Source organism: Lates calcarifer, linkage group LG16_LG22 (genome assembly GCF_001640805.2).
Source record: "Lates calcarifer isolate ASB-BC8 linkage group LG16_LG22, TLL_Latcal_v3, whole genome shotgun sequence".
NCBI classification, from domain to species: domain Eukaryota; kingdom Metazoa; phylum Chordata; class Actinopteri; family Centropomidae; genus Lates; species Lates calcarifer.
The window spans coordinates 3,710,070-3,727,027 of record NC_066848.1 but is presented as its reverse complement, the minus strand read 5'-3'; the positions used below and the strand labels follow the sequence as shown (position 1 = coordinate 3,727,027).

The 16,958-nt window shown below is 45.1% G+C and overlaps 1 protein-coding gene across 3 annotated transcripts; it reads right to left on the bottom strand.

Annotated features, from left to right (window-relative positions):
- Positions 1 to 43: 43 nt before the first annotated feature.
- On the bottom strand, positions 44 to 16,874 carry heatr5b (HEAT repeat containing 5B). 3 transcript variants are annotated; one of them, XM_018680286.2, is made up of 36 exons: positions 16,791 to 16,874; positions 16,114 to 16,272; positions 15,816 to 16,027; positions 15,354 to 15,462; positions 15,085 to 15,234; positions 14,225 to 14,396; positions 13,962 to 14,119; positions 13,578 to 13,872; positions 11,914 to 12,069; positions 11,376 to 11,626; positions 11,162 to 11,273; positions 10,920 to 11,072; positions 10,729 to 10,828; positions 10,526 to 10,635; positions 10,272 to 10,435; positions 9,977 to 10,152; positions 9,755 to 9,860; positions 9,459 to 9,649; positions 9,055 to 9,214; positions 8,658 to 8,847; positions 8,266 to 8,435; positions 8,032 to 8,179; positions 7,779 to 7,958; positions 7,375 to 7,629; positions 6,487 to 6,668; positions 6,311 to 6,379; positions 5,342 to 5,521; positions 5,008 to 5,248; positions 4,632 to 4,868; positions 4,320 to 4,447; positions 3,440 to 3,584; positions 3,080 to 3,352; positions 2,492 to 2,716; positions 2,250 to 2,401; positions 1,943 to 2,156; positions 44 to 1,269 (listed from the first exon to the last, which is right to left on the bottom strand). In XM_018680286.2, the coding sequence occupies exons 2-36, from the start codon at positions 16,237 to 16,239 to the stop codon at positions 962 to 964; spliced, it is 6,198 nt and encodes a 2,065-aa protein (XP_018535802.1). In that variant the 5' UTR covers positions 16,240 to 16,272; positions 16,791 to 16,874; the 3' UTR covers positions 44 to 961. The 3 variants fall into 3 exon arrangements, with proteins under 3 accessions (XP_018535802.1, XP_018535804.1, XP_018535803.1); XM_018680288.2 differs by having other exon boundaries at positions 13,623 to 13,872; XM_018680287.2 differs by having other exon boundaries at positions 16,114 to 16,350; positions 16,791 to 16,824.
- Between the last annotated feature and the right edge of the window lie 84 nt (positions 16,875 to 16,958).

Sequence of the window (16,958 nt, the reverse complement as noted above, 5' to 3'; positions counted from 1 at the left end):
CACCGGCTAAAAATGTGTGACCGATTACAGACAACAGGCAGAGCGAGGTCAAAGCAACTTTATTCACATTTTCAAAGAAATGGGAGTGGAATATTACACAGGGCCAGTTCAGCAAGTTTGCAAATTTGTGATGGAAGCTGATGCTCACGTATTCATGTCGCTATTACACATATCTATGGATCATGATCAGCTATAAGCAAAACAACAATCAATTTGATATGTAGCACATACATTAAATAAAGTATCCCCCCATTTATTAGCAGATCAATTAACTGTCTCTGGGATCTAAAAACAATCTCAAAGATGATTTTGATATTCCAGGGCTTCTAATAAGATCTCATTTTGGGTTTAAGATGATGATAAAAACTAATTTCTTCAGTCACATTTTAGAACATGTGGTAAGGAATGTTTACAACACCTTTTTCAAAACAACAAAAAGAAAAGAAGGAAAGAAACATCCATCAGTAACAGTCAGCAGACGCTAAGGCCTTAATCTAAACAAGCTCCATTAAAGAAACACACGATTGGAATAAAATAACTGCCATGCTCGTGGTGAAAAATGGCACAGTAAACATCAACTTTTAGATAGTGAGGGATGATGACCAGACAAAAACAACAACAGAACAAGATCAGGGGGAAAAAAAGTAAATCGTGTCCCTTTATAAATGTGCATCAAGTCCAGAAATGATACATTCACACAATCAAAATTTCCAACAGATTCTAAAGTGAACATTCAAAGGCTTTTTATGATATTTACATAATTGTCTTCTTAACTTCAAGAGGAGTTTCCATTCATCAAAAACAAAGATGAGATGTAGAATAAATAAATACATTTAAGAAACTGTGGTTGTTGCAGACATGGCATGTGGTACTCTGATGACAGAAAACACAACAACCCCCCCCAAAAAAAGACAACATTAAATTAGGCTGTGAGAGTGTGCAGTGCATTTTTCTAGAGTGTTCAGAAGAAGCTCGTCTTGAGTTTGATGGTTGGTGCAGCTTGCACAGTTGGCTGAGCTTGCCTGGCTGCAGCTTTGGCTTTGCTGCTGGCCTGGTTGGCCCGTATAGCAGATTCCAGACGGGTCTTGAGCTCAGGTGCTGCACCAATCACTATCTTGAAGGCAGCAGGATAGAGGGGGCCGATCCGCATTAAGTTCTGAAGGGCGAAATCGTGCAGGCCTTTGGAGACTTGGGGCGCAGAGGAGATGGCGTTTTCATCCAAAAGGTAGGAGATGAGAGTTGGGACGAGAAGAGCCAGCAACTGCACCCCTATTAGACACATAAAAACAGTGAGGTATTAAAAAGAGATTGCACAACAAATAGAATAAGACCTGCAATTGTCAATTGGTAAGTTGATAAATGGAATAATCGTTCAATTTTTCAAGCAAAATTATCAAACATTCTCCAGTGTGAGGATTTGTAATTCATCAGTTCATCAAGAAAACAATCAACAGATTAATTTCTATTGATAATATTTGGTAGTTGTAGCCCTGAATACTTTAAAAATACACCGATATGAGATGCACCAGCTGCATCTAAAATAATCCTTTAAAGAAACTGTTAGAGCACCAAACATGGAAAAAACTACAATCCACCACAGCTTAACTTTTTTATAGCACTTTAAGTAGCAGTGCAATTCCCTTTATGAGGGAAATAAAAGATGAGAAAAAGCAGGTACAAGATAACTGAGGAAACAAAATGCTAAATCTAAAGATTCAAATACAGTATCACATATGTGATGTAGCATAATGTTGAAATCAATATTGACAGTAAACCAGAGCAGGGATTGTAAATTTAGCATTTAATGCACGATCGTTCTGATCCTTGACGCATCCAAAGGCACTGAGCTATATACTTTTAACAGACCCACTTTAATGGAGCTCAACACTTTAATGGATCAAACATGGTGCTTCAGTGGTCCATTAGGCAGAGGCACACTTACGGTTCTGCTCTTCACCCATGCCGACCAGATTCTCCAGGACCCTGATACCCTCCTGCACGGCCTGCAGCTCGGCAGCAGTCCCCGGCCGACTACGCTCCACCGCCTTCAGCTTCTCCACCATGAGCGGGGCCAGAGCGTGGATGTACGGCGTGGACAGGGCACGGCTGGAGTGCTGAAACACTGACAGCAGCAGCTGGTAACACCGGGCCTGAACCTGCGGCAAAGAGAGGGAAATCACTCGCTTAGATCTGGGGAAGTTTTCTCAGTCTCATCCTCAGATTTTCAGTCTCTCTCTCTTGGTGCTCACCCCTGGATCGCTAGAGTTCAGGCCGTTTCGGAAGCGGTCCATGCAGCCCTTCTGCAGGACCGTCACTCCTACAAGTTCGTTGCTGGCAGACAGCAGGAAGAGTGTAATCGCCGTCAACATACTGACCTCATCCATGTCAGGCCTGGACTCATCTGCAGAAACACACAAGCACACTGTCAGTGAATAATGATGCACAGAAAGCCCAGAGGTCACCGTCAAATATTTGCACGTATCTGCTTTACCTGGCTGTGAGTACTCGAGCACAGACGCCAGGCTGCTCCTCACAAGGCTGGTCCACTGCGTCTGCATGCTCTCCACGCGGGCCAGTGGGGAGGTGATGATGGTCTTGATGCCCTGCAGGGCTGCTGATACGGGCACAGGCACCGAGTTGTCAGAAGTCTTTACTGCAGTTTCCCTCAGCACCCCGGTGATAAGGAAGAGCACCGTGGGTAGGATGGTCATGCTCCCTGTGAAGGCGGATGAGAATCGGGCTATCATTTCACAGTGAACACCACATTGCTATGCTAATAATATTCATACTTACTCTTAATCTCACACAAATGCATATAGGAGTTTATAATACCAGCTGAGAATTGAAAGACACCACAGCAGAACTGGGCTTTTTAGTAGGTAGTAGTAGTATAATTTATCATTAGCACACACAAATCTGAACAGTGCAGAACAGGGAAGCGAACCGCTCTAAAAATGATCACGTGTACGTCCTGTGATTGTACAGAAAAGAAGAGAAGGGGATAATCTTTTGTATGTGTCTTTGTTGTGCATCTTTCATGGCGTGAGTGTGTTGTTGTTGCAGTTGCCTCGGGCCTCACCAGCTGGAGAGCAGAGCGAGGGCAGTTCTGCCAAAATGGAAACTGTGTTCGCCACCAGGCGTGCGCTTTCTTCGGGCAGCCGCTGAGGCCTGAGTGGCGCGTGGCTGGGCGACTCCCTCACACGCGTATTGAGCTGCGGTAAGTGGCGGACCAGGATGAAGACGAGCAGCTCCATTGCTGCAAACACTAGAGACTTGCCGGGGACGAGCTCCCCTGTGTCTCCTCCTTCCCCTTGGCTGGGCTGAGTGTCTTTCTCGCCTTCCTCTTCTTTGACTGAGTGAAATAAAAAGTGACCCAGCTCAGTTTTTTAGTATTTAAGTGTAATGTAATGTAATATAATGCACAGTGTGTGTTGCTGACCTTTGCTGGTCTTCTGTCGCTGCAGATGATCCTGTGCAGCCCTGATGGTCTCCTGTACGACGGCAGTGACCTGAAGTTGGACAGCAGGAGGGTCCCGGGTCAACAGCAGCCTGTGGAGCACGTTCAGGAGCTCCACCGCCAACAGCTACAACAGAAATAGCAATTACAGCACTGTCACTGTGAAACACCGGGAACGTGAGCACTGATATTCAAACACAACATCTGTCCTGGTTCACAAGCAGCTGTGAGTGAATGACCAAGATTTATACAGAAACACCTTTGAACTGTCATAGTGTACGACAGAAGAAAGTCAAGCACCTATTCAAAGTACAGACAAGCTCCACTGATATATAAAATAGGCTAAAAGCACACACACACATATGTGCTGTGACAGACACATGTTGTGTCCCAGTTCAGGAGCTGGATCCTCTGAAGTCCACACTTCTAGACCACAGGGCCGGCACGTCCTGTCCCATTTCAAAGGCTCCACCGCATCCACCAGCCGAGAAATACAACCTTCTTTTTTCTGAGTTTGTGGGACACAACCACGTGTATCCTCAGAGGCTCTCAGTATCCCATTATCCCTTGTGTGATGGTCAATTATTTAATAGGACAATGCAGTGGTCCATGTCACTGTGCAAAGTCAGGAAATATCACAGGACTTTGCACTAATCACAAGTGCTCCATCAGCTGAATTTGTAATTTTAGTTAATGCAGTGCTTGAACCTCAGTCAGATGACAGAAACTGAAGTTTTATTTATTTGTATTCTGAATGTGTGATGTAATATATATATATATTTTAAACAAAATTCAAATTCTTCTTTCACCATATCTCTCCTCCTCACAGATGTACGTTGTGTTCTCTGACTCGTGTCTTTACCTGGTCCTCTGCGATATGGGTCTTAGCACAGGGAGATTCTAGCAAAGTGCACAGCGCCTGCAGGCAAGACATCACATGTTCGATGGGCTCCTCGGGCCGGGGGAAGCAAAGGAACTCTATACTGACACCTGAGAGATGAAACACAAAAATGCACTTAGGTTGGATTTTCTTTTTTTCTCTTATCTCCTGCCACCCTGTCACAGTCGGCGGATGCAAAACACAATGTCTTGTTTTAAAGTCTGAGTATAGCAGGTGCTCAGCAAAATGTTATAAACGCTCTGTACAAGAGATGATGGCTGCGTGTCTCTTTACCCAGCATTAGATGCATTCTGTCTTTGACCGACTCCTCAACGGTCTTTGTGGTGGAGGGGGCTCCCTGAGGGAGGGCAGGAGCCTTGGAGGGAGCTGAGGTGACGTCCTCTTTCTCTTCAGCAGCTCCAAACCCGGTGCTGCTCAGCCAAAGGGCCACAGCATGCAGCACAGGGGCCCATGAGCTGCGGTAGTGGAGCCTGGCTGTGTCTATGGTCTCAGGGGTATAAAAAGCTCCACCTGAACACAGATGCACAATAGCAGGAAAATAGTTTTACATTAAATTACTTTCCAATTTAATTTCAGTTTCATACAGATATATACATCTAATCTAAATGTCTATTTGACAGAACTCTAGGAGATTATTCCTGTCTGGTACCGTCAGGGGGCAGCTGACTGGAGAACTCAGCAGGCAGAGTGAGCAGAGCGTAGTCTCTCAGCATGGCCAGCCACAGGCGGCTCAGCGAGGGCAGCTCCGGCTGCACCAACATGATGAGGCTGTCAGGTGGGAGCACATCAGCGCCCAGGTCCTCCTCATCCTCGTCGTCGTCTCCGCTTCGGACCGGCTTGGCAGGCTTAGACTCGGCCTCTTTCTTGATCTTCATCGCCACCACGTACACCTGAGAAAGAAAGCCAAGAGAGTGTGTATGATCTGATTTATTATGCGCATCATATGCAGAGTGAACAAAATGTGGGACAGTCTTCAGCCTCACCTCAGCCCATGCCTTCAGTACAGCCAGTTTCTCCATCGTGGTGGCACTCTCACTGTACAGCTGACTGGATGAACCCTTCCCAGCCTGCACCTTGTCCAGCGATGACACGAGCAGGTTGTGGACTCGCCGCAGGTCATTGAGGTCACTGACTACGCCGCTACCGATCCACGTACTACACACCTATGAAGTATAACGTATGGACTTTGTGACCATTTAGCTATTACTTCTCCAACCAGTGAGAAAAATTAAAAAGCCCTCAAGGTTGATGGTTCATGCTTTTGAGGAGAACTGCTATTAGAATGTCAGATAGCCAAGAGCAGGAGACTGAGGCGGCTTTCAAGTTACAAATGTGTTATGATGCAAATATACTAAGCTAAACACCCAGCTGCCTATTTGCTTATTCAAACTATGCTCGCATTTCTCTGTTGATCATGTCATGTGGCCCTGCAGGTCCATGGGTATGTATTAAATGCTGTTTTAATTATGTGTATTTGCTTTTAACACCAAGAGAATGGAGGGTATTGAGGATATTTATTCTGTCTTTAATGTTAATCACTCTACTGAGAAAAGAGAAACCTGTGAGATCAAGCTTTTGGCCGTGAGAGAGACCGAGAGTAGTTTCAACAGGCACAAACTCCCACCCAGAGACACAAAGGGGAATGTCAAAGACAGAAAGGTTTTTAATAATCCTGCTGACAGGCATGTTTGTTATTTTCCCCTGTCACTCATTCCATCAGTCAAATAAGTCAGAGTATTAAGGCGGAAAATCCAACACTGCTGGGTTCTGAGGGGACAATGACTCACTGTGCTGTGGTAATTAACTGCTGCTGCAGTCGCAGTGCTACAAAGGCCTCTAACATCATTAGAATATATGGATATATGTGAGGGTAGCTGATCAGTAGCATGAATGTTACAGCACAAACAGAGCTAGCTGCTAATGGCATCTGTGCTTTTCTGTTTGCACCTTACCTGGCATGCCTTAGCTGTTATGTCAGATGGCGTATCAGGTGAGAATGCAGGTCTGAGGGCAGCTCCGACCTAAATGCACACATGAATAGCAAGAGTTCACTTCCTCATTTCACATTTGCTGTGTCACAATCGGTTTCAGACAAAGACAAAAGCAGCTGGATGTGTTTTTGACTCACATTGGCCTGGTATTGTTCCAGGATAACGTGCCCGGGGAACTCGGGCTCTGGTACGGACGCAAATTTTTTAATGATGTCCTCCAGGGCCTGCAGGCCAGCCATCCTCAGCTGGTTACTGTGGTCTGTTGCCGCCATGAAGGCCATGCGGATGAGGTCAGACAAATGGAGCACCAACAGATCTCCTGGACGGGAGGAAAAAACCACAAGGATTGAGTGAGGAATAAAAATGTATATCTGAGGATCGTGACCTCGGTGAGCAGCTGCAGAAAACAGAATTTATAACAGATTTCTTGCCGGTCTTTGTTTAATATTTGCTTTGGTGATCCTTAGAATAAAGTACAATTATTGCCTCCTCCAAGGTCTCTCTCCCTCGTAGTGAGAATGAATTAGGGATTAAGCACAGATGGGTACAACAAATCAGTTTTCAGTGCTTGCAGTGATTCAAAAGAAACCAGATATCGACCTTGAGGCTGAGGCTTAACCTGCAGACAAACCGCCCGCTCAATCCCAGTCACTTAAATTTGGCTTAGCTGCCTCCAGAGCTGCAAAATCACTACGCTGTGCTCTTACTGTCTAGCCACTAGAATGATTCCTTATTTCCGAGGAGCTTATATAAATACTGGCTCCTCTATCTGTCACAGTGAAAAAAAATCCCTCCCTCTTTTGCTTACTCATCTCTAGCTTGGTTTTATCTTTACACAGACGCACATGAATGAGCTTCTTCAGCAGCTAAAGGCAGAACTGCTTGAGGGTTTCAAAAAGATATACTGTAACCCCCCAAAACGTTTTCTTTTTTTCACTGAGAAAAGATCACAGGTGGCATAAATCAATCACAAATCCTTAAATGAACTCTGAGCTACTCTGTTCTGGCAGCATGGTGATTTGTACCTTTGGGGTTCTTGGCTTGCGCAGAGCGGGCAGTTGCCAAGTCGAAGTGTGCTTTGTCTGCATTCTCGCACAGCAGGATGATGCGGCACAAGCAGTCGGCGGCAAACACCCTCGTCACCCAGCGCGGAGCCACAGAGGGCTTGGACTTGTCGTCTTCGCCCAGGCCCGTGAACATGGTGTCGTCGTCCATCTCGTCTTTTTTCTCAGAGTCTTCCTCGTCCTTTTCCACCTCAAATGCAACGGCTCCTCCTACATCTGAAAGAGGAGATGGACTATGGTTGGATGGGCTACAAAAATAATCTTGATTAATCTTCTCCTAGAAACTTTGTTTTCTGTTCCAGCCTTAACTTCCTCAGAGACATGAAAATGGTAATGTGTCAAACTTTGATGTTTCATAGATTTACCAGTAGTTGCTGCCAGGACATCCTTGCAGAGTTTCAGCCAATGAGAAAGCTTTTCCACAGCAAGAGAAGACAACATGTGGCCCAGTGTGTCGTGGATATCAGAACACAGCTTCCTGTCCGTCTCCCGATCCAGCATGCCAAACAGAACACCCTCCAGACCGGTCTCTGTGATGTTCAGATCTGAACCAGAGACAAAGTCAACAGCCATAGAGTCACACTATCTCCCTGAGGTATGTTAACAACTGGTACTCACTGATTGTGGTGTTGTCTTTGCTGTCTCCTGCTCTCTTCGCCAGGCTCATGGCGTACTCACAGACCTCTGCAGCCTCCCTCTGGGCAAGCTGTCTCAGGCAGGCCACGGCAGCACGACGCAGTAACAGGTGAGAGCTGCACAGGTGCACCTGCAGGGATCAGACAGCACAATAGGAAATCATGACTGAGATTAAGACAAACTGTGAGTGCCGCACTCGTGATCTGAATCCCTTACACAGAGACAGGGCACCAGGCTGGACAGGTTGACATGACGTGGAGCAAACATGTGCAGCTGCTGCAGACATGAGATGGCAGCTGCCTGTACGAGGGAGTCAGAGTGGTCCTGCATTATGGCGCAACCGACCAGGCAGGACGAGCGGATGGTGGAGATAGTGGCTCCATTTCCTAGAAACACCAGCGACACAGATTAGGAAGAGAGACAAAAGGAAACAGCTTTTTTAGCAGTTAGAGGATACACAGTATGTCTGTAAGTCCGCTTCAGTTGCCTGTAGTGGGTTAAAATTGGCTACACTGCCATCTGCTGGCCAGGAAAGGGTATGTTACGTGGCCTTTACAGAAATGAGGAAGGACAAAGGAGGTTTGTGATGTTGGTTCTGACACAGTTACCCTGTAATTCTGGTCCCACAGTGGTGATAAGAGCTCCCAGGCAGCGACCCAAACACTGGTGCACCTCTGTGTGAGAAGGGGGCACAGTGAGGAGCAGCGTGAGCACCAGGGACAGGGTGGGCTCCACGTAGCCTCTGTACATGGGACCACTGGAGTCCACGATCAGAGCCAGAGAGTGCAGAGCCCATGTCTAACAAAAAAAAAAAAACATAAACCTCTGAATTATTGATGTGTGAAGCACAAAATAATTCAATTTAAATTATGAGTGATAAACAATATGAAAACAACATCCAAGTTAACTGAAAAAAGATTATTCTATCGACCAACTCTCCTATTTTTATTCAACTATGAGTGAAATCTAATATACAGTATATTCCTCCTGAGTAATTCACCGTACCTGGACCTCATGAGAGGACCCATCCTGGGCCAGAGCCAAGAGGATGCTGACGCTGGTCTTTAAGTGCTGGCCTGAGCCAATTCCTCCAACATATCGATGCAGACAGCCAAGAGCCAGTGAATGGCCTGTCCTTGAAACTACATCACGGGCTGATTTCAGTCTGGAAATGGAGGAGGAGGAGAGATATGGATCATGTGATTAAAGCCAAGGACAGAGAGGTAGTTCAAGATAGATTAACAATCACAGACTGAAACTGTTATCTTCCTGGGAGCATCTCTGACTTCCAATGAAGTATTAACGGATCACAATGAGGGTGAGTTGACCAAGTCTCCCTTGATATCAACAAGAAATATTACAGAAAAACAGACAATAAAGGGAAAAAAGGACAGATATGAAATGCCTACTTGTCAAAGCTGGTCTGTGCCATTCTGGCGATGAAGGTAGCCTCTCCCACCACCTGAGCCATCCTGCCCAGGGCCTCCCCAGCAGCACAGCGTAGGATGGGGTTAGGATTGTCCAGAGCTCCCATCACCAGGGCCAGGGCCGACTTACGCACCTCCTCAGGACCCAGGGTGCTCTTGTTCTCGGCCAAACCCTTCAGGGAGAAAGGAAGAGATCCATTATTTCTCACTGTATTCGCTAACTGAATAATGAAACATGATATTCCTATCTTAAGAGCGTTTAAAGCAAGTTTTCTCACCTTTAGGGCACTAAGCACTGCAGTGAAGATGTTCAGTTGGACTGCCTGCTGTCGAACACCTTTAGCCTGCTTTATACACTCAGCAAAGTGGTCTAGCATCTGCAGCCTGAGTCACACACACACAGTCAGGCCAAACTATTACAAAAGAGCATGCTACAAAGAAAATATCACAAAAACGTTGGCATGTTGCATGCTGTTTATAATTCAAGCTATACTTCTCACCTGTGTTTGAAGGAGACGTGAGGGAAAACCACACCAAACAGAGCCACTGAGGCGTCGATGACAGACACGCCCAAAGGGAGAGGTCCTGGGATGGCCTCACCTACAGGGACGCGCAGGTAGATGGAGGAGGGATCGTGTTCCAGAGCTCCGCTGCCAGACGCACTGTTTGGCTGCAGCTGTTCAGTGCAGTGGAGATGGTTAACACAAGATAATTAAGTTTTCTGTCCAAATATCCTTTGTAGAAACACAACCACACACAGAAAGAACCCACAGTTATTTAGAGATTTTTACCAACCTGATCCTCTATGGACTTGTGGTCAGTCTCCTGCAGCCAGGAGCCCATGAGCACACTGTCGTCATAGTGACAGAGAGAGCGCAGCAAAGATGTGGTGGTGTTGGCCGAGTTGTCGGTCAAAGTGAACTCAGCCACCAGCTCCCTGAGGAGGGCGTTGAAACTGCCTACACAAGCAGAATTTTAAAAAGAGGTTTAAAACACCTTCTAGAAATGTTCTTAATCTCTGTGGGAAAAAACTGCAAAGGTTGTGTTACCTTCGTAGGTCTTGGGAGGTAACAGAGCCAGGATGTCGTACAACCTGAGCCTCACCATCGCTGCACTCGCTTTCAGATGAGCACCATGGACCTTAATGATGGCGGGGACACTGATAAAAGGTGAAAACGTAACAAGCATTAGATATATAATCTGAAAACGATGACAGAAAACAGACAACCATGATTAGAAGCATCACACTCACTGAGACATCATGGTCATGGCACATTCAATGGGTGTCATCAGTCTTCGGATCACATCTTCTGTTAGCAGCTCGGGACAGTGGGCCACAAAGCTACGCATGGCTACAGATGAAAGAGAGAGGAGTCTTGGTGAGGACTGTGTCTGCTGACATTACAGAGCATGTGACGGTAAACAGGAGGGTGTTTTCTTTACCGCACAGCGCTCCAGCTCGGCCCTCCAGGGTCACCTGCCAGGTGAAGGAGTCTCCTCTGGCCTTTTCCGCCTCCAGCTCCTTCTGGGAGCGAGGAAACACATTCCTCCACAGCAGCAGCATCTTGGGGAGGTGGTAGCGAACGAGGGAGGGACCTGGACACAAACGCCATATCGGTGGTGAGAGGGAGACAGTACTGCAGACAAATCAAAGCCAAGAAATAAGCAATGTTTGGGAGACTCACCCAGAGTCATGAGGGCCCCTAACAGAAGCCATCCAGCCTGTGTGCGCTGCAGGGACAGTCGACTGTTCTGAGCAGCTGTCCGCAGGAGATCTTCAGCTATACTCACCACCAACTATGAGAAGATAACACAGACAGTTCAATCTTTAAATCTATACAGGACAATCAGTGAGGAAGGAAGGAACCAATAAGACAGAATCAGCGATTCTCTACACACCTTCCCCTTGGAGTGGGGGATACCCAGCGGGCACTGGTGTACGCCTCCCAGCAGAGCAGCCATCGCAAAGCTGTAGCCGCTCACAGCTTCAGGTGAACTCTTCAGGTTGTTGATCCTCTCTGCACAGCGGTCCAGCAGTGGGGTCAGCTGATAGGGCAGGGCCACGGCGACGCAGCGCAGGCACCACGCAGCCGCCAAACGAGCCGCCATGCTTGGGTGCAGCAGCACTGACGTCACAGTCTCGAGAAGTCCTGGGGAAGAGAACATGAAATATGTTGTAAGTCGTGAATGAATTCAGTCTAAATTAATTCTTTCTGACTGGGAATTAGAACTTGTGTGATTCACATCGAGAATACTTTATGGATTTCTGTTAGTAAAAGAGGTGGACACGTTAAAACACATTATAAAAATTACAATAGATGCAAGTTTTCGCTCCACTCAGGAGCATTATCTTCTATATAAACCCTGCTCGTGTTTATAGAACCTTAAGAGCACTGAGCCACGTGTCCCACTTAATATTTTATCCAGTATGTCTCACCTATAGAAGGCTCCTGGATGAGCGGTGAAGCTGTGGCACTCAAGCTCTGAACCAGGCTGCCCAGTTCTTTCAGTGCACACACCATAACATGCTGACTGGCAGAGACGTCAGCTGCCCCTGCCTTGTTCTCGCCACTGATGTCGTTCACAACCGCCTCTGGAAGAATATGGCAGAAAAAGAGAAACAGAAAAGGGAATAAAATGCATTTGAACAAGATCAAAAATCCTGGTAGCAATATAGTGTTAAGTTATTTATAAGCTTCAAGTGTTTTCACATTAAAAATATGTTACTTCATTCATAATTCAGAGTGCGTGTAGCATTGATGGATAAGGTGGCCGGAAATCAATAACAACTTAGACTGATATTTTTCAAAAACACAGGACTTTTAGAGGATAATTATAATCCTCCGGCAATATCAAATAAGTATCAAATAACTGACTGACCACATTAGGCCATGCATTGCTGTCACACATCATCAATCTGCAAATACAGAACCACTTCCTCAAAATACAGAAGAAGACACTCCTGTACATGCCAAAAACTCAGAGCTCTGAGGATTTTTTAATACAAAAAAATGTAAAAGGTTATTTAAAGTTCTGATAAGCCTGTCTGATGGCCATTTATTAATAACTGAAATCCTCAGAGCTCTAAATAGGCAACAGTCAAGACAGATCACACAAAAGGAAAAAGATGATTAAATGATTTTAGGATAAGATTTTGAAGCTGCTTCTTGAACTGTGGCAGTCATGTTTTTTTCTCCTTCACAACTTGGGATTACAGGGAACCGACTGTAGAATACAGAGGGGAACATACACTAGGAGGTCCCACTTCCATTGTGGGTCACTTTTAGCACAGACATTTCTCATTTCAAGAAGTCTCACAGATCCAGCTACAAGCAGCAAGTACAGGGTGAATGATCAAATGCTCAAGACCATGTCTTGAGAGACACCGACATTCAACATCTTTTTCAAATTTAAAAAGTCTTAACATCAATAAAAAACAAAGTACAGCAGGTTTGACATAATACACAACAGTTTAAAAGTTGCAAAGCAAATCAGAGTAAGAATCATCCCTTTTGAATGAGATAAAGGTGATTATAAAATGATTGATGTGTTGTTGTGGAGCAGAAAAACTGTAACTTAAATAAGTAAACAAAATGATGGACAAACACAAGAAGTAAATATTACTTCTTGTTGCCGTGGGGGGAAATGGCTTCTTCTTACTACGTGTCTATGAAATTAGTGGCACATGCATTTTTTTTGCTGTTGTCAGCCACATGTCAGCAGTCAGAAAGAGTTATGTTCTCTGCTCCTTAGGGACTGTAATGCAGTAACTGAACGTGAATTTACAGGCAAACAGCCATGAAAGCTATGCAATAATGCGAGCATGAGTAACTCAAATGCTGAGCTGGCAAAGGATAATGTTACAGACATTATGATGCTGCCTGTGGTTAAAAAAAGATGTGAAGAAAGAAGAGAGGGATCCAAAAGAAGCAAGAGCAGAAAGCATGAGAGAAAGCAGAAATATAGAAAGCCATCTCCGCACACAACACAAGACGGAAAAGAAAACCCATGTCCGTAAACAGCACAAGCGCAAACCATGCAAGGATTTTAGGAGCTGAATGACAGGTGAATTAAAAGTGATAAAAATGGATGAGTACTTACTCTGCAATGCTCTGAACCGTGATATTTCCCCCCCATCCTCCTTACCCACAGCCCTCATTTGCTTGCTGATGGCTTGGCAGATTTCTTTGCCGGCTGCAATTTGTGCTTTCTCTCCAAGCAAGCCCCCCAGGGTGGCGCGAAGCATAAAGGAGACACAGCGGCGCGAGTACACAGCCTCGACGTGTGTCTGCGTGGCCCGCGGGTGAGACACCAGGTCCAAAACATGCGACAAGAATGTGGCAAAGTTGCGTTCCAGCCACTGACCACCAAGTGTAGTCACAAACACAACGTAGGCCTGAGGAGGATGAAGAAAAGACATGTGTGAGGTTGCTGAGTCAGACAATGCAGGCTCAGATTCTCCTTATTTATGAGAACTTGGCTCACCTGTGTGACGCCCACCCGCACCTCCCTGCTGACAGAGCCTCCCCCCTTCAACATTTCTCCTCCGCTCTTCAGGAAGCCAGATCCACCACGCAGAAATCCAGTGGCCATTAGCTCCAGCACCTCCTCCAGAGTGGCCCGCTTCACATTCTGACGCATCACTGAAGACAAACGAATTGAGAGCATGAAGAACTGAAGCAGTGAGCTAGTCTACTAAACATGAAACTAGCTGAACATAAACTAAACATATCAGAAATTGAACCTACCAGCTGCTTGTTTGGGCATTAAAGCAGTAGCCATGACTGTCCCCAGCAGTTTGGCCACTGCTACTCGAACGCCATAGTTGGATCCTTCCAGGGCTTTAAAACACAGTGTGGCCATGTTCTCCAGTTCTGTGGTCCACATGAATACTGCCTCATTCTGCAGCTCCAACAGGCACTGATCAGGCAAAAGATGGAGCCCTTTTATTAACATTTACATTATGTATGTACAGCAAACATCTCTTGTGTTTTGTGTTTCACTGCTGCACAACCAACTGCCCTGTGAGAGCAAAATAAAATGAGTAATTGATAATGGATTTTAATAATATACAAATGCAGATGATGCATACAAACAATATGGATGCTCAGTTCACACTGTGCTTATCGTTACAACATTCAGGCCACACGGCTTGCGAAACATATAGTAATATTGGTGTCATGGTTTCTGAGCAGGAAATTGTGTTTGCGCAACACATCTGGGTTTGGTCAACATAAATGACACAGCTCAAACATTTAAGTCAGTAGTATTTTTGTGCAGGGAAAAAAACCCTAAAGGCTGCCCAAACAATGACCACGAGAAATCACCTTGTCCCTTCATCTTTAGTGCAGGACAGTCTTGGATATTGGTGGTGGACACAACAAAAAAGCCTCAACAAATTAAGAAAAGCTAAAATTTTGAAGTTTGTTTTTGAGAGAAAATATTTAATCATTACATTATATGATTTAGGTGCTACACCTTGTAAGACTCCTCCACCAGTGTAAGAAACTTCACAAAAATTCAGCAGAGTGGGGCATAATAATGAGTAAATCTAATACACTTTTGTTAAATTCTTCAAAGCTCTATTTAGACATTTTTTGAGACCAACCTTTGCTACCATGCAGCGTACAGCCATGGACCTGTCTGTGAGTAAGGAGCGGGCATTCTTGTAGATGTCTCTGTGACATGAAGCAGCAGCACCACCCAGCCCACTGAGCACCTTCTGCAGGCTGAGAAGGATCTCTCCTCTGCCTTGGGACTAGATCAACAAAGTCAAGGTGAAAATAAGAGGATTAAAACAGATGTCACATCAGGTTCTGCTATAAGAGATGGAAAACTGTGTTCTGTTTCCCAATTCTGTACACTTAAAAGTCTTACCTCTGCACTCTTTAATGCCTTCAAAAGATTATTAATTGTGTCTGGAAAGGAGCTTCCCAACATCCTGCCCATCTTCTCATAAAACGCTCCAACACATGCCACTGCAGCACTGTAAGAAAAGTTACTGTGTGTGTTAAAATGGTCACATTTTATCAAACTATTTGATTAACAATGCGATGAAATATTAATGAATGGTGGATAAAACCCTGCAGGACACCACTGATGTTGCTTCAACCACTACACTTAATCCCCCCTTTTAAATATGAAATGTCATTTTGCGGATTAACATTTGGCTTAACTGCTGATACCCTTGACTTGAAGGTGGGCCTATAGTATAGGGCTGAAAGCAGCACTAAACGGCTTATATCTGCATGCAAATGTTTATAATCTCAAAGACGCAGTGACTTTATTTTTAAAAATGGCCAATGAAAAACACACTGCTGTGATTTAATGGGGTCTTACAGTTTTGTTGGCAAGTATGCAGGTGTGTCATCTTTGCTCTTGATGATGTCGTTGCATTTATCCAGAGTCTGGAAAACAGTGAAGGTGTCTCCGATGCTGTAGAGGGTGGCAAGGTTTTTAGCCAGCAGTTTTCTCGTTGGAGGCCCAGGAGCACTGCTGATCAGGCCCGTCAGCTGCTCCACCAGCTTCTTCTGCTTCTCCTTCACGTCCACCTGCCAGTCAAACACACAATAAAGTCACAAACTGCTTCTAATGGATGTGATGGATAAAGAAAGAAAAGAAAAACAGGAGAAGTCACCTTATTTGCAGCCACAAGAACTTTATCCAAGAAGCGGAGCCATTCAAAGATGAAGACAGGCCTCTTGGCTTCAGTGATCTGGGCCAAGGCATCTTCATTCAGCAGCAGACTGTGGGCCAGCTCCATGGCGAGGACGTTTTCACACACACACCCTCGCCTCTGTAATGTTACATTAGTGGATGTACTTTGTCAGTACATGTCTCTAATATTCCCCTTCATCCAATCAGATTAGATCACCTACGAGGCATGAAAACAGAACTTGTGTTGCTAAAGATATGCTGGCATTTACCGTCCTTGCTATGACTTTATTAGGTTTATGCCAAAGATATAAGTGATTATACAATTACAGCAGCTGTCATTGACTTAAACACTATTAAAACTGTGCTTATTTGTCGTATGAAACGCATCCAACTTAAATGTTAAAGCTGAGCAGCGTTAACACTTCGCTTTTCTGTGTTGACAGCTGCCTCCTCCCAGCTGTTGATAGGCGAGCTCGTTAGCATCCTAAGCTAGCTAGTTCCTCAGAGAAACAAGCTAAACTCCGGCTACACACTCCCACCCAAACTGAGCGTCGGATATCTATCGACATATTTTGAAACATAGAAATGTTCAAAAACATCCAGGTAACTACACCTTCCTGATATATGGGATATACGTGATCAAACTGTTCATCCTACCTGTGTTTCGATAACCCAGGATGAATGACGACGAGTATCGGCGGTGTCGCATTAAAATTTGTCCGACGTGAAACCAATAAAATAATGTACAGGAAATTCAGCTTTAATATAACATGTAAAAACTGTGTCATATTATACGTAAGCCTTTTTCCAACTGTCTCTGTGCAC

Coding starts and splice junctions, on each gene's coding strand:
- heatr5b (XM_018680286.2), bottom strand. CDS start 16,239: ATGGAGCTGGCCCACAGTCTGCTGCTGAATGAAGATGCCTTGGCCCAG. Junction 12,070..13,577: donor ACGGTTCAGAGCATTGCAGA/GTAAGTACTCAT, acceptor ATATTCTTCCAG/AGGCGGTTGTGAACGACATC. Junction 8,180..8,265: donor GCCTGGTGCCCTGTCTCTGT/GTAAGGGATTCA, acceptor TGATCCCTGCAG/GTGCACCTGTGCAGCTCTCA.